The sequence below is a fragment of the Esox lucius genome, chromosome 4, assembly GCF_011004845.1.
Source record: "Esox lucius isolate fEsoLuc1 chromosome 4, fEsoLuc1.pri, whole genome shotgun sequence".
Classification (NCBI taxonomy): domain Eukaryota; kingdom Metazoa; phylum Chordata; class Actinopteri; order Esociformes; family Esocidae; genus Esox; species Esox lucius.
Genome location: NC_047572.1, coordinates 31,706,686 through 31,723,282, shown reverse-complemented (window position 1 = coordinate 31,723,282; position 16,597 = coordinate 31,706,686). Strand labels below are relative to the sequence as shown.

Here is a 16,597-nt window from a genome sequence, read left to right as displayed (position 1 = left end):
TCCATTCAGCAAATTCTATTTACAGAAACGTGTCTGAAAAAGCTTCATCGTCGAAGGTCTTCTCGCCAGGGCCACTGCTGTCAATTGGCGTGCGGAGGCACGGGCTTGGAGGTTCGTGGGTATGACGTCATCGCGGCCAATGTGTCATTCGCTAGCAGGCTGCTGGAGGTTGACCCGATTGCGTGAGCGAAGAGACGGCGCGCAGGAAAGCAGAGATCGAAACATCCTGTAAAATATGACTAACGTAAACAAATGCAATATACCGCAATTCAGTATTGTTTGTCGTTGAAAATCAACATAAGAGCACATAGCTGTTCTGCTTAAACATTGTGTTTGCTATCTAGATACAACTACCTATCTTTCAAACACTCGAGAGTATTTAAATTGAGTAGCGCGTCGACGTCGGCCTGGTCAACTTGACTAGCTTGCAGTTCGCGTTCAAAGCTAGTCCTAGCTTGATGCTATCAATCGCATGAAATCAACATAAGAAGGTAAGATTATGTATTTTTCGTGATTGTAACACAACGGTATTAGTATATCTGTGGTGTTTATCAGGAAAAGGTGGCTATTTGACAGCCAACTTCAGAGAGTTTGTGTTGCTACCTAGCCACGTTAACTTGTTAGCCGCTAACAACTTAGCTAACGTCATATTAACATTTCCTGTTGTTAGCTAACGTCTTTCTATTGTTTACATGGTTCTTATCTTTATTATTTAAAACCCTTAGAATACACATGTAACATTATCTACCACAGCATATTACATACACTTGCAGAGTCAACCGAGTTCGTTAGCAAACGTTACTGACTGGGAAGCTAGCTACTGTAGCTAACTAGAGAAAACGACTGTACTTCTAATTAGCTAGCTAGCTGCACAGGCCAGGGACTGATCAAAACGTTGTAAACATTACATTAGGAGAACTAGTACAAGTGTCTGTTAAGCGCAAACCGGCAACTATGACATAATCTGTTGTTCACAGTTTCTCAGTGGCATAGTTTGAAATGCTCTCGAAATATTAGTTTATTTTTACAAAGTTTCGTTTCTCCGGTAACTTCGAAACTTTATACAGACTTAGGCACCGTGCAGAACTGTTCATGGTCTGTGAGAAGGACTGTCAGTTCCCTTCCTGAAACCGTTTTTCCCCCACAGGAATGAGTGATGACCTCTGTTGTGGTGTCAGACGGTGGAGGGAATATGGTGGAATACATCACTGTCATGGAAGAGACTGAGCAGGTGGGAAGATAACCAATCACCAGGCCCTCACGTTTTCTTACCTATTTTGATTTATTAAAGGGTATTTTATTTATAAACCCGTTCCAACACACAAGCTTATCCAAACTTTTAAGCACTGTAGCAGCTTTCATTAATGTAATAAAATAACCAGAAAGTTAATACTGTGGAGATGACAGTGAACTTCAGGAAACTCTGCACCTTTGAGACTACGGTTTGGCTTAATTTTGAAAATACTAGGCACTGTCCCACAGTCACATGTGGGAGAATGACAACACCCTGGTCCGTTGCTGGTCACCAGCGTTGAAACGTGACCCTGAATTTGTGCCTGGTTAATTCTCCAGAGTGAGGAAAACCCCGGCGAGGATGGGGAGGTGGTGCAGGAGACGGTGGAGACTGTAATTGGGGAGGACGGGGAGGAGTATCCTGCCGTTGTGGTGGAGGAGGTGCCCAGTGCCCAAGTAGAGCAGTGCTACGCTGCCCAAGTGCTGGTCTATGACGATGGGACATACCTGATGCAGGACGTGGGAGACGAGCAGGAGGTGGTCACAGAGGTGGTGGAGACAGGTGAGGGGGCTGCTGGGAGAAGATATGGACATCTACATTTTGCAGTTATGGGTTTGGGTAGCTTTGCTGAAGAGAACGTGTACAGTTTGGATGCTTGGCGATTGCTCTGGATATAGTTAGTGCTGGTTGATTGGCTAAACTATTTGAATGTTGATTGAAGTATTTGAAAAATGTTCTCTGTTTTATTGTGGGTTCTGGGGTGGATGGATTCTGAGCGTGAAGTAATTGGTGGACCCGACAACAATACATGATGAAAGTGATGGGTGTTATTGAAGAAAAACTCAGTTGTGTTTCAGTCAGACAACAATAAGAAATGGCTCTACAACTAGCTAGGATGACTCATAGGGAAGCACAGATAAAGGCTGGCTAGTGGAGATGACGAATTGAAATAATCAAATTAAACATCTGACAAATCCAATTTGTCATGCTCCAGATCCCAAAGTGCACCTTTAAGAGTTGGCATTCTTTGCCACCTGGATTATTTAAAGGGACACTCCAGTCACATGATCACAGGATTGATGTTGCCAAGCTCCTTGAAAAACACTGTTTTATAAAAGAGACCTCACCCTGTGAGACATCAGAATTGGCTCCTGAATCACAAGTTTTGTTTTCTGTCTGTGACCATCTCAGGAATGACATCTAGTGGTGTGTGAGTGAATGAGCAGCGCCTGTTGTGAGAGTGACAGAATCCGTTGAGGTTTGAGGTGGTCTTGTCTCTCATTATAGGGTCGCATGCATAGGAAGATACAATTTTAAATAATAATTGAAAAAACACTGGATTAAAATGTGGAACCAACCGTCACTTCAACTCTTTCCTTCCCATGTCTCCCCTCTCCTGTCTTCTCCATCTCGTCTTCCTTCCCCATCTCCTGTGGTGTCATAGAGGTGTTATCACATGGGGGCATGGTGTGCTTTGATAAGACCTTCGAGGCAGCCGAGGCCCTTCTTCACATGGACTCCCCCAGCAGTTTCCATGGTGACCGCAACAACACTGGTAACTAACCTCCACCCACACATACAGACCCTCCCCCTTTCATTGGAAGAATTTGGAGTATATGAAACACGTTTGAAGTGTGACAGTTTCTAACAAAACGTTTGTTTCATGACGTTTGATATTTCATGATGCTAGAACGTCCCGCTGTTGTGTGGCTGTCAAGGTGATGAGTATTGTGTTTTCCTGTGTGCGTCTCAGTGGAGGACGTGATGATGGAGACCGTGGTGGAGGTGTCCACAGAGTGTGCGCCTGTAGAGGAAGACAGCTTCCCTATAGCCCTCGACTGTGAGCCTCCCTCTGCCAAGAAGAAGAAAGGTTGGCCTCTCGCAAAAACACACCCGTCTCGCCACCCTAGTTGGTTTCCAACCGCGAGTCGGGAGTTGATGATAAATCGTGATTGGTCGGTTTTTCTTGCAGGCGGACGGAAGCCAAAGATGCATCCACCTCAGACGGACTCCAACGGCAACCTGGACCTGGGGATCAGGAAGAGACCCAGAGAGGGAAAAGGTAACACACACACACACACGTTGTCAAGCTAGGGGTCATATTCCTCCCCTGTTCCGCCAGACTAACAGGTGTGTCCCTCCATCCTCCAGGGAGCACCACCTATCTGTGGGAGTTCCTCCTGGATCTGCTGCAGGACAAGAACACCTGTCCCAGGTACATCAAGTGGATGCAGCGGGACAAAGGCATCTTCAAACTGGTGGACTCCAAGGCTGTGTCTAAACTGTGGGGCAAACACAAGAACAAACCTGACATGAACTACGAAACCATGGGCAGGGCGCTCAGGTAAACGTCAGTCCGCAGCACTTTAGCAAACTCATCCACGCTTGTCTCTTTTGCCACAAGTGTGTACAGTAGAACATGGTGGAAGGTCTTTGTTGTGGGGCTGCTTTGCTTTCTTTGCCCCTTGGGCTGTTTTTAAGGTCAATGGCTGTTTGAGCTTTATCGTCTACTGGGGTATTTTCATCACGGTTTCTGCTGCCAGGAGGCTGTAACCTGTCTGCAAGTGGATCTTACTGCCAATGACCAATGCCCCCCCCCCCCGCCTCTTTTGCTCCACTTCATTACAGTCTCTTGATCTGAGTCAGTGTTTCTGTTAGTGAGCAAGACGTTTTAGCGCCGGATGCTGAATACTTTTTTTTTTTTATCATGGTCGGTACAGGTGCTACTTGAATTGGTGTCGGAAGGCCAGTAGGGGGTACTCTTTCTTGCGGTCTAAATATCCAACCCCAATGCCCCAGGCCAGTTAAGGGGACATGGCCCTTGGTATGCTGCTGTCTTTCGGCTGGGATTTTCAGTGGGATGTTCTGACTCTGGTGGTCACTAAATGTCACATATGCATTGATTGTTAGGGGGCGTTTATCCTGGTGTCAAGACCAAAATGTCCAGCCTGCCCCTCATACCATTGTGGCTACTTAATCATCCCCAGCTTGCAGTTGGATCATTTAATCCTCCCTCCCCCTTGCTAGGATCACCTTGTAACTATGGTAACCAGGTTGTTGCTTTAAATGAGTTTGTTTTCATCAACTAAAGTCAAGTCTAATATAACATTATTAATCGGCCCTTGAGTCATTTGAGACTTTCTCATTCCTTGTGCTTCTAAAGCATCAGAACAATCAGTTAGTCGAAAGAGCTAACGGCCGTTGAACAGAATGCTATTTTTTTTTTTCTTCTTCTGTCCTTTGGAGACCACCGTAATCAGCGCCAGAATTTAGTGAGACTCCCTGACTGATGTGTGTGTCTGGACAGGTATTACTATCAGAGAGGCATCCTGGCCAAGGTGGAGGGCCAGAGGCTGGCCTACCAGTTCAAAGACATGCCCAAGAACATCCGGGTGATTGACGACGACGGGGGGGAGGAGGGGGAGGAGGGGGATGATGGCGAGGGGGAATCCTCCGAGCACCACCAGGCCATCCAGACGATAACCCTTGACCCCGTCACCTCCAACCAGACCCAGCAGAGCTATGTGACCGTAATCCCTTCCGCGGCTGGCAACAGGTGAGGGCCGTTTGAACTAACGATAATCAGATTGTCCACAGTACTCCGCTTCGGCGAGGCTTCCTAAATAATGATGTCTCTGATTCAGGACGGTGCGTTTGGCCATGCCCATGGTCATGACCACGACGTTGGGCCAGATGACCCTCAACTCGTCCACGGTCTTCACCAGCCAGGCGCCCATCACCCTGGGCAACGCCCATGCCGGTGGACCCAAGCTGGTGATCCAGACCCTGCCGGCCATGGTGCCGGCCGGGGCCAAGAGCGGAGAGAAGATCACCATCATCACCATCCCGGCGGCCCAGCTGTCCCAGCTGACGCAGGGTGGCCTGTCGGGCCAGCTAGCCCAGCTCATACAGGCTAAACCCGTCGCCCAGATGATGCCGGCCAAACCGACCACCTACCAGGTGGTGCAGAAGCCGGCGCCTCCGCTTCTGCTGGCCAAGCCAGTGACCCTGACCCAGGCTTCCATCCAGCAGCCACCTGTAGCGACCCTCGTAGTTAAACCGCAGCCGCCCCCCTACTCTACCTCCGCCGTCACCACGCCCGGACCTACACCCTCCGTAAAGGAGGCTGTCTCGCCCCCCACGGGCCTCCCGGAGCCTGCCCCGTCCTGCCCGTCAGAGAGCGTGGAGCCCGACCAGTCCAGTCCGGAGGAGCCCGCTGCCTCTGCACAGAACCCAGTGGCCTCTGAGTCTTGAGGCGCGGTGGCCTGAGAGCTACTGACTCCGTATTGACTCCATGTTGGAAGCCTCCTTCCTTCCCAGCCACCTCTACCCGGACAGTGGAGCTGAAGGAGCGTATCTTACGGGGGCTCTGAAATGGACCGTAGCTGTGGAGCTCCTCCTTACCCAGGGAGCTCCTTCTAGATCAGAGAAGGGCGAGAGAGGGACTTCATATAAATAATACATAAACGCTTTAGAAGCTCGTTGGATCTCAAACGATGGGCAAGCCTTAGATTGTAAATTGAACCCCCGCCCCCTCCCAAAAAAAGAATAATTCAGAAACATAATTTAAAGTCTGATAAAGATGTTTTTGTGTAAATCCTTTTTGATACTCTGCAGCAGGTTATGTATGATGTATTCTAAGTTCAATACAACTGCACTTCTTTTGTCTCAGTTTGAATCTTTGTTTTGACTGGTTCCTGTCATCTCTGTATGTTGTTCTGAACCCGAACCAGCACTCAGTAGATCTCTACTGTTCTGTCCCTCAACAGTCAACGTTCTTTCGTTTTCATATTTTTAATTGTTCAGAAAAGGGAGCGAAAGGATTTTTGTCTCGGCGAAAGATGGTTTGAGATGGTGTATTCCACATTTGAATCATATGCTATTTTCTTGTACTCTCAAAGTGTATTGATGTAGATTTTACTGAAATATGTATTATAAAAAAAAAAACATGAATTGAAACATCTTGCTGTTGAGTCAGTACTTGGGGACACTGAATCTCACTCAGACTTAGACAAATATGTAAAACGCTTGTATTGTGTGCGTGCATGCGTGTGCGCACAAACATTTCACTTTAGATTTCTCACTTTTATACAGTGGGGAGAACAGGTATTTGATACGCTGCCGATTTTACAGGTTTTCCTACTTACAAAGCATGTAAAGGTCTGTAATCACATTGTATGATTTTTTTATTAATTTGCATTTTTTGCATGATATAAGTATTTGATCACCTACCAACAATTAAGAATTCCGGCTCTCACAGACCTGTTAGTTTTTCTTTAAGAAGCCCTCCTGTTCTCCACTCATTACCTGTATTAACTGCACCTGTTTGAACTCGTTACCTGTATAAAAGACATCTGTCCACACACTCAATCAAACAGACTCCAACCTCTCCACAATGACCAAGACAAGAGAGCTGTGTAAGGACATCAGGGATATAATTGTAGACCTGCACAAGGGACAGGACGACTGCACCGTATTGAGGGGAGGATGGATGGGGCCATGTATCGCGAGATCTTGGACAACAACCTCCTTCCCTCAGTAAGAGCATTGAAGATGGGTCGTGGCTGAATCTTCCAGCATGACAACGACCCGAAACACACAGCCAGGGCAACTAAGGAGTGGCTCTGTAAGAAGCATATCAAGGTCCTAGAGTGGCCTAGCCAGTCTCCAGACCTGAACCCAATAGAAAATCTTTGGAGGGAGCTGAAAGTCCGTATTGCCCAGCGACAGCCCCGAAACCTGAAGGATATGGAGGAGTGGGCCAAAATCCCTGCTGCAGAGTGTGCAAACCTGGTCAAGAACTATAGGAAGCTTTTCTGATGTATCAAATACTTATGTCATGCAATAAAATGCAAATTAATTACTTAAAAATCATACAATGTGATTTTCTGGATTTTTGTTTTAGATTCCATCACTCACAGTTGAATAGTAACAGTATGATAAAAATTACAGACTTCTACATGCTTTGTAAGTGGGAATACCTGCAAAATCAGCAGTGTATAAAATTCTTGTTCTCCCCACTGTATATTCCGTTATGGCTGTACGGTTTGGACTTCTAAACCAGGTCCTGAACTAAATTAAGAGAACCTGCAACAAGAGAAATCTCAGAAGAGTTTATCTAAAAACATAAGTTACGTTATTGGTCAAAATGTGTGTTTGTTGAAGAAAAATGTAAATGCAGCCAAAGATATGGAAGGGGTCCGCTGGACAGTTCGCGTGTAGTCTTGTTGAACTAAATATATGAGACTCCATCTGTTTGACTTATTTTTGCTTAACTTGAAGCGCAGATATGTGATGTATTGGAATGATGCTGAGGTCCTCTGAAATATCTATGCCTTAACAATGGAATTGACATTCCTCACCTGGGTTAACATTCCTCACCTGTATCTCCTATACAAGTTATTTGACTACTTAATATTCCTGAGTACCTCAAGCTGGCATATGTTTCAGCACACGCTTCTCTGATTGGTTGAGTGGGTGTGGCTTTTGAATACCTTACACACTCATCTGTTAGGTCGGGCTGGCAGACCTGACCTTCGCACCCAAGCAGGGAGAAAGAACATTTAGAAAATGTATTTTGCTTTGATACTCCGAGTGGTTAGATTATTCAGTCACTTATGATTTTGTAGAACGATCTACCATTTTACAGTCCAATTGGACTGACACAAGTTTCTGACCGAATAATGTGGCAAGCGATTGTGCCGTTCTAAATTGCAGACTGAATCATCGCTCAAGATCTGCCCAGACCCATGGCCCCTGACTTCTTTCCTTCCAACCTGCCTGTCTGCTAACTCCACACTGGTTTTCTTGTGTGGTGTATTTTTTAAATGCATTCCACTCAAGTATTGGCACCCTTCAGAAAATGTATTTAAAAGTAAACAACACAAACTGGGAGTCTTATTTTGGGCTCAAATAAGGGGAACGGTATACTTTTATTTCATTATAATCATTTCTCAAACACAAAACATTTTTATGTATATGGTCAATACTTCTTGAGTTGACTTAAGTTCAAATGCTAGTTTTCAACCAGGTGAATATATTAGCATTTTATCTGCAGCCTAGACAAATGTGATGTCTGGGACACATCAAAACTAGGCAAAGTATCAACATTTGTGAGCATGACTTGGATTTGGACAAATCTAAAACACGGTGTCAAAAGTATTTTATTTTACCATCTCTGAAAATGCCCAGTTATGTGATTCTCCAGAACCTCAAAACCAGTTTCAACAGGATAGATCCAGAGGGGATACCGTTACATCTGTGTCAATACATTATTGCAAGTGCTAGTACAAAATAAATAAAATAACTAATCTGGTGTAAATTCTGTCAAATCAAATCTCACCCCAGAAATAAACACCCAGTTCTGCCGCATCATGGCCCCCCCACGTATTCTACCATCACGTCTCCTCCTTTGTCCCAAACTGGGCCCACGGTTCCCGTGACCGACAGGCAGCCTACGTCAGCCTATGGCCATGGTCCTTGGGATCCCTGAAGTAGACGTCGCAGATCAGCGACAGGTGGTCAGAGGGGTAGTGGTACGACGGCAGGCGGTCGGGCCCGATCTGCTCCTCCGTGGGTATGTCCAGCAGGGTGTCCACGGCAAAGGCCCGGTGGGAGTACCAGATGTAGTCCAGGGTGCTACAGCTCTCGCCGGAGGGACGGATCTTCCAGGTGGTGTAGGCCGGCTCCGTCTGCCCGTCGGCGCTGAGCAGCTTGTAGGCGGAGTCCAGACCCAGGGGGGAGGAGGCAAAACGCCTGTACACGTCCTCCGATGGCTCGGCGTTGAAGTCTCCGCATATGATGACAGGAAGCCCCTCCGTCCCTCTCCCGGGCTCGTCCCTGCAGGCGGTTTCCGGGTCCGACCCGGATGGCCGCGAGGAGATGGCCCTCAGGCTGTGCAGCAAGTCGGTCCCCTGGGCGCTCCTCATCCTCTCCCAGCCACTCCGGGCCTTCAGGTGGGTCACGGCAACGCACAGCCTCTGGCCCGTCACCCGGCAACGCAGCGTCTGAACTATGGCAACCTGGTTGGTGGGCAGCATCCTGGCGGAGAGGCGCAGGTGGGAGGTGTGGAGGAGGCTGAAGCGGGCGCGGCGGAAGAAGAGGGCACAGCCGTCCGGGCCGTTGTTGCTGGCCACATCCAGGCAGGGGGACCAGGGCTTGGGCAGGAAGGTGCTCTGGTAACCCAAGCTGGCCAGGATTGGCTGGAAGGTGTCATAGTAGTGGTCCACTTCCTGTAGACACAGGATGTCGGGGCGGTAGGTGAGGATCTCCTCCAGGATCATGTATTTCCTCTCTTCCCAGTTCAAAGCTTCCTGAGGACAGCGCACAAAGCTGTCCTTACCTTCACCTAGAGCTGGACAGAGAGTGGAGGACCAGAGATTTAGCAGACAATACCAGTAGACATAACTGCATACTTCTCAGTTCTCATCCCTAACCTTTGTGAGCATCTTGGTACCTTGGCCATGGATGGCACTTTGAGGTCATGACCCGTATGGATGGTCTATTACCTTGAGCCAGGATGTTCCAGGTCATGACCCGTATGGATGGTCTATTACCTTGAGCCAGGATGTTCCAGGTCATGACCCGTATGGATGGAGTGTCCTGCTGGTTCCGGTGTCTGTGCTGTTGTGTCGGGTCCGCGGGGTAGACCAGGTCCCTGTGCGGCCGAGCCGGCCTGTTCTGGAGGGCCTTCTCACACTCCCTAAGCAGTTGGTCTGGGTCGGCCCGTTCCAGGCCTTCCTGGTCCTGGTCTGAGTCCTGGGGTTCTGGGTCTCTGAGGTAGTTCTGCTGGGCCAGGGTACCAAACAGACGGCTACTGCTACCACTGCCCATCGGACACGCTAAGGACACACAACAGATACACACGTTGGACAAACAAAACGCTGAGCACATACAAGCAAACAGCTTGAGATGTCGTAAAAACATGCCAGTCAAGGCAGTCATCCTGTTCGCTGCTGTCAAACTACCCAGCAGTCAGGGCGGCAGACATCCCTCTTAACAGGCCTGTAACCACTCACTGAGACGTGGATCACTCAAGCTGAAGGCTCATTCACACGGAATTAGACAGACAGACACTCCCTTGTGACAACTGACAGACTGACTCATCCTCTGCATTCCTTGGAAGCCATTTTATGAAAGAGCAGCTTGGAGCAGGATGGATGAGTCAACAGACTTGAGTAGACAGACAGAGAGGAACAAAAGAGACAGCTGTGGTCTTACCCATCACCTGCATCTGTCCACTGTGTCTGAGTGGTTTATCCAGGAACTCTCCCCTGCTGCCTTGTCTAGCTTCATGTCTTACTGGGAAAAACAGCTCTACTCTCCAGCTTGCGTTCCTGGCTATGCTGAGGACTTCCTCCCTGTGGTTCTCCTTTTTCTGTTTCAGAGCCTCCTCCTCCCTTAACCAATTCATTGATAATTTGACATCTCTAAATCAACACCCAGGAATACTGTTTATACTGTTTAAAGTATAGAGTATTTGTTTGCTACCTTCTGCTTGCTGCCAGTATGTCTGCCATTTGCATCCTTTAGTTTGTATTTCTTCTGACTGGTGTGATAAAGTCAACAATCTAAAAAAAAAGCATCTCCTGAATGTAGTCCAGGCTATGTTATTAACTGAACATAGTTTATCTGACTCATATGCGGTTACTCACGTAAAACCCGTAGAATCTATGGGGAAGTACTGCACTCACGGCCCACCACCTTCTCAAATCCTTCCTTCTGACTGAGGCTTCACACAGAGTCCACGCTGTCTCCATGGAGCCACACAGAGCACTCTTTCATTCTGTCTCTTGCTTCTCTTCTCAGTTTCTCACTCTCCTCTTTCTCTCTTTCCAAGGGTTCTAGTGGATTTAGATTATTTCTCCTGGGCGAGATTTCCTCTTTAAAGTGTGATGACGTGGAAGAATGTTCCGGAGCACGCGGATATGTGTGGACAACTCTGTTGGAGAGAGACTGGACTGCTCTCTCTCTCTCTCTCTCTCTCTCTCTTTCTCTGTGTGTGTGTGGGTGTTTGTGTGTGCACGTGTGCGTGTACGTGGTTGGGGGAGTTCTGCCAGCCACCGAGCATTCCTGAATAGACCAGTGTCTGCCCCACGCTCTTTATCTCTCCACGCTGCTCACCTGGCTTCCACAATAGCTTACTATATAACTGTCCGGTGAAGGTCACACACAGACATAATAGTAATTAATTAAGAAGAGCAGCATGTCCTTGGTTAATCTGTGTGACAGAGTCAGCTGAGGGGAATCTAACTCAATAAGGTGTGTCTGACTACTCCTCACAGAACACTTACACATTGGAATGTCTCGGACGTCCAAACCCTCGAGTAGTGACCTGGCGCATTTATGACCTACATGTATGTACAATGTTCACATTGTATGTGGCACCTGACAGTTGGAGTTTCCGAAACATAACTAGTCTGCCTGGGAACACCAGGGCAGAGAACACTGTTTCAGACTAATGTCAATAAAACAGATGCTCTGTATTGACCGCTGGCTAGGTCCATCTACAGACCCACATTTCATTTTGAGACCAGAATCTCTCGTTAGGAACATCAGTAAAATCAGGTCTGCCTGGGGTAATCACACAACTTCTCCAGGGAATTATTCAGTGAAGGGTGGGAGCGTGGAAGAGAGTTGACAGCGAGGTCCTGTGAAGATCACATGTAGATTTACTGTGGCTGGGTTAAACATTCAGGGCTTGAGAGGCCGCCAGGAAACTAACCCTGAAATAGCCGTCCTAACGCTGCCTATCAATCAATCAAATTGTTTTATAAAGCCCTTTTTACAGCAGTTGTCACAAAGTGCTTTTACAAAATACCTGTCTTAATCTGCAACACAACCAGGAGGACTTTGGACAGGGACAGCAATGAGTCTTTCGAGCCGGGTACTCGAAATGGATGGGAGGGACACTACAAATGAGGCTTGCCTTTTTCTTGAGGCTTGCATATACAAAGTTACGCAACACTAAAACCATTAAAACAGGCAGTTCTCAATTAGGGAAAAATCTAATAATGCTATTTTAGTTTCCACTATTAGATAATAGTTAAATCTGCTGGTGGAATTAAACCAATAGAAACGTCTTCCTCTGATTATTTAACATTAGGTAATGACTAAAGCTAGCTGTGAAACACTCAGCTGTACTGAAGTAAAGAATAGGTCGGTGTGCAGTTAGTGGTCAAGATAAGACCGGTATTTTACTGACCCGACAGAACCTAAACTAACGTTCCCTTCTCTGATCCTAATCTGTGCTTCATCTCTCAACCTCAGCATTCAACTTTCAACCTTTGGCTTTCAATCTCTGACTGTAATGAATCAGCAGACCTGCTGAGACAGAACAGCTAAAAGGCCAGGGAACGTGGACTCCCTTCAGCTGCCAAGGTGCTCAGCTAGGCCACTCAGGGACATGGTTGTGTACTAGTAGAAAATCTTAGTCAACATAAGTAGACTGGTGGGGTGCCGTGCAGAACCAGGTCTGAGCTCCGAAAATCCATCAAAGGGACCAAAAGACAATATGGTCTTGAGTCTTCGGTTGGTCCAGTGGTCTATGGCACACAAACGACTGCTGCATGGGTTCGCGTCAGGTCAACTGCTCTTTCAGCAAATGGTCTACGCCGTCTTTCCACACATTCTGGTCAAATGAAAAGAAAGAAAAAAAACGTGTATCGGCTCAAACTAGAATAAATGGTTGACAGTCCAGATTCACAAAGCATGTGATGCCTCCTTCCCAGACAAATGTGACACATTCTACCCTGGCTTCAAGCCCTGCCCACCATACTGCGCTCTGCATTATCTGGTGCTCTTGCTCCACTAGGCAGATACGAAAGACAGTCTCAACGGACTCCAGCAGGTTTTCAGACAACACCACGATTGTGGGCCTGGCGAGGAGGTAACCAAACTGCCATTGTTGTGCCAGGACAACAACCCCTTTTTCAAGTTCAGGTGGAAACATGCAACTGCAACAGTTAAAACTGAGTCAGCGGTTTTAACTTTCTTGGCATCCACATATCAGAGAACTGAAACTTTGCCGATATTGTCAAGAGGGCACAACAGCAACTCCACTACCTAAAACGACTAAATAGGTTTGATGTGCCACCCTTGGTCCAGTCTGAATATTACAACTGCACGGAGAGCCTACTGACTGGCTGTGTTACTGCCTGGCGCGTGAACTTCACTGCACGCCACCGAAGCTGTGCCTGGCAATGGCCTGCAGTCTTTTCAAGGGCCGAACACACCAGCCACTCACTCTTCATTTACTTACTTCAACTAAACCCAGCACACCCACCAACGGACACACCCACCAACGGACACACCCACCAACGGACACACCCACCAACGGACACACCCACCAACGGACACACCCACCAACGGACACACCCACCAACGGACACACCCACCAACGGACATTCGTGCCACACATCACAAATGCTTTTCGTAATACTTACTACTGCAAAATATCAATCTCCCTCACTTGCCTACATGTGTAAATAATGGAAATACTGCCCACAGACACAATCACTACTCAAATTTAGTAATCTAGACCACCTGATTTATTTAGCATTTTTTCCCCCACAATTATGTTAAGAAGCTAATATTAATTTGGAATCTCCCAAAAAGGGATGGAATTTGTGATTTTAAGGGTGTGACCGCTGGGCCTTCAGGGGGTGTCTAATTTGCTGGGGCACAGAGGTAACGGACACAGATATTTAGGCCATCAAGCAAAACAGGCAATTGTTTCAGGATCCGGAAATGTTTGTAGTGTATATTTGTTCACGGTTTAAATTATTTATGAGGTTCTGTTTGATGTTTTGTCATCATGCAATTTAACATCTTAGACCATTGTCCATGTCAGTGATAAGGAGAATTGGTTCTCCCATGACTTACCTGGTTAAATAACAGTAAATATTCTCCTAATTAATTTAACTGTAAAGAATAACACGGGCAATCACTGCAGAAGAGCGATTCATTAATGTTTGTGTGTGGTCACATGTCTTAGTGACTAAGAATTAATAAGTGACAAACAGGCCTACCAACCTCTCCTCCAACCCCCATTTACATTTAGTCATTTAGCAGGAGCTCTTATCAGGAGCAACTTACAGGAGCGCAAACAATATTCACACTGTGTCTGTTTAAAATAGAATGGCAATGGAAGCAACATTAATCAAATATACTGTGTATTTTGTTAGCCAGAGTAAACTTGATAGCCAGAAAACAGCTGCTAACACGTTAGCTAACCTAGATTATAACGTTACTGTCAAAGCACAAGTTGGATATGGTTGAATCTTGCTAGATATTTACAAGCTATGAAGGTAACATTAGTGATCTAACATTAGCTTATAGTTTGCTTACATTCTTATTTCAACCTTTTCTAAACAATGAAATGTATCATCCAGCCCCTTTAAAATCATGGGGTTTGGGTTTGACAAATCGCCCCGACCTAATATTGTTGATTTTTTTTTTATCAGTGGACGGCGTGCGGTTTTATTGTAGGCTGACTGACAATCTTTCCAGATTTGATAGGAGGTGGTGGCTCCTGTCAAATCTGTGTAATGTGACAAGTTCTAGATTTTAAATGTTATGTTAACCTTGTTCCGTGTAGTGTGGGATGGGGTCATCATATATCTTACATGTTGTACGTAACCTACCACATTATACATGTCTGATTTAAGATCTGATGGTTCGTACCAGACGTACTCAGTTAAAATAATTCTGGTCAAACTGGTGAAAGACTTCCATCCGAATCCAATCAAGAAGGAAAAGCCTCGATGTTCTTGAAACTGGTGTCAATATTGCTTAATGGTTTAGAGATAAGCCACACTTCAACAGAACACAACAATACAATGTCGGTTATTAGCCTATAGAATTGTACACTTGCTACATGGTTTAAATATGTTTTAACAGAGGGCTTAAGAATAATGCCCAAACTCTGGGAAAGCCTACCTGGTTTACAGCTCGCCAAACGGGGCGACGAGCAGCGGGATTTCTCTTGTGGCTCGCGTTTTCTGCCGTCTGGTCCTGCTATGTGACAGGACGGTGAGGCCGGAAGGGAGAATCTCTTCGGATGTGTCTCCTTATTAAGCGAGAAGCGACAAACCGCCGCCAAGTCTCGGTGAAAAACCGAACAACGACGAGCCGGATACATGCTTCGCGCCGGTTCTGGTACACCAGTGAGGCCAAATTTAAGAACTGTACAGCTTTCCTTCAGTTTCTACACTCGACAATCCTGGCCATGTTTATCCATCTATATACAAATAACAAGAGAGTTCTAAAGACACAAATAATTAAGATACTGTGACTTTGTCTCACGTTTGTTTCTTTAACAAAGTTACCGGCAAACGTGTCATCATGCTTCTCAGGGGCTCCTTGAACTAATGTTTCCAGGGGGAATAATTAAATGGTATGATCTCAAAACGTTAAAAACAAAGGCAGAAAATAAATAGTCGAAACCGGTATACTTGTATTTCACAATCGGCTATAGCCTACCCTTAATCATGTCACATTTTTAATTATACTGAAGGGTTTAAAGCAACTTTCCTAAAAAGAACCCCACTCATTTAAACAGCCAATGGACTGATCTGCACTAAGGTAAGGTTTTCAAGTTGTCACGGGAAGTGGGCGGGATTAACAGAACGACATTGGGTGTGCTCTCAGCTCTGAACTAATCAGAGGCCAGTGCGCGTGTTGGAAAAAAAGAATCATGACGCAAATCTGTCCAATAAAAGCCCCACCTCCCCTTTCATCTCCAAGTGCACACGCAATGTTCTTTAGTATTATGTCACCAAAGAAAGGACGTTTTGTAAGAGCTTTCTCAAAACAGCCTTACCCAGAACAAGATATTATTGTATGACAAAATTGTTAAATAAACAATACCGATGGCCTAGAAAAGATAAGGTAAGCCTAGTGAAAATAATATTACGTAGGTATATTAAGATTCAGGAACATATGCCCCTAATGATACACACGCCAGACAATAAAGCATTGCAGCAAAATATGTCCTGTGGACATGCGCTGCTGACATTCTGACGATGTTGTTACCACTCATTTTGATTTAGGGTGGTTTTAAAAAGCGTCGGTTTTATAGGTTTAAATAGGGTCGCTTGAAAACAAGAAACCAGGCAAGCCTAGTTCAGCCGGGCCGCTGTAGAAAATATCGCCGCCTCGAAATTCGGACCCGGGTCGCCCTCGTAAGTAGTTGAGTCGTTAACCACCGCCCCACAGATATGTCAGTATAATAGTTAATTGGCCATTCGCGAATGACATTGATACAGTTAAACTGACTATCGTTTTTTATTATGTATTGCGTTTGCCACTGACCGTTTGAACCGCGTATTAACCAGTAATAAGCTTTACCGGTATCTACTAACT

General features: G+C 46.1%; 2 protein-coding genes across 4 annotated transcripts; one reads left to right on the top strand and one right to left on the bottom strand.

Annotated features, from left to right (window-relative positions):
- The first annotated feature begins 93 nt into the window (after positions 1 to 93).
- elf2a (E74-like factor 2a (ets domain transcription factor)) lies at positions 94 to 6,193 on the top strand. Its single transcript, XM_010902192.4, has 9 exons — positions 94 to 491; positions 1,148 to 1,231; positions 1,573 to 1,795; positions 2,679 to 2,789; positions 2,988 to 3,104; positions 3,207 to 3,296; positions 3,386 to 3,578; positions 4,542 to 4,790; positions 4,879 to 6,193. The coding sequence occupies exons 2-9, from the start codon at positions 1,157 to 1,159 to the stop codon at positions 5,486 to 5,488; spliced, it is 1,668 nt and encodes a 555-aa protein (XP_010900494.1). The 5' UTR covers positions 94 to 491; positions 1,148 to 1,156; the 3' UTR covers positions 5,489 to 6,193.
- A 1,954-nt stretch (positions 6,194 to 8,147) lies between these two features.
- On the bottom strand, positions 8,148 to 15,802 carry nocta (nocturnin a). Of its 3 annotated transcripts, none has more exons than XM_020045660.3 (3): positions 15,173 to 15,802; positions 9,742 to 10,074; positions 8,148 to 9,587 (listed from the first exon to the last, which is right to left on the bottom strand). In XM_020045660.3, exons 1-3 carry the CDS (start codon positions 15,372 to 15,374, stop codon positions 8,689 to 8,691), a joined length of 1,434 nt encoding a protein of 477 aa, XP_019901219.3. In that variant the 5' UTR covers positions 15,375 to 15,802; the 3' UTR covers positions 8,148 to 8,688. The 3 variants fall into 3 exon arrangements, with proteins under 3 accessions (XP_019901219.3, XP_010900483.3, XP_019901220.3); XM_010902181.4 differs by having other exon boundaries at positions 9,790 to 10,074; positions 15,173 to 15,800; XM_020045661.3 differs by lacking the exon at positions 15,173 to 15,802 and adding an exon at positions 10,888 to 12,063.
- Positions 15,803 to 16,597: the final 795 nt, after the last annotated feature.

What these genes read in the sequence shown, in the direction of transcription:
- elf2a (XM_010902192.4), top strand. Translation starts at nt 1,157, where the DNA reads ATGACCTCTGTTGTGGTGTCAGACGGTGGAGGGAATATGGTGGAATAC. An exon ending in TGGTGACCGCAACAACACTG is followed by an intron (nt 2,790 to 2,987) that starts GTAACTAACCTC and finishes TGTGCGTCTCAG; the next exon opens with TGGAGGACGTGATGATGGAG. An exon ending in CCTTCCGCGGCTGGCAACAG is followed by an intron (nt 4,791 to 4,878) that starts GTGAGGGCCGTT and finishes TCTCTGATTCAG; the next exon opens with GACGGTGCGTTTGGCCATGC.
- nocta (XM_020045660.3), bottom strand. Translation starts at nt 15,374, where the DNA reads ATGTATCCGGCTCGTCGTTGTTCGGTTTTTCACCGAGACTTGGCGGCG. An exon ending in TTTGGCGAGCTGTAAACCAG is followed by an intron (nt 10,075 to 15,172) that starts GTAGGCTTTCCC and finishes GTGTGTCCTTAG; the next exon opens with CGTGTCCGATGGGCAGTGGT. An exon ending in CTGGAACATCCTGGCTCAAG is followed by an intron (nt 9,588 to 9,741) that starts GTAATAGACCAT and finishes CTCTCTGTCCAG; the next exon opens with CTCTAGGTGAAGGTAAGGAC.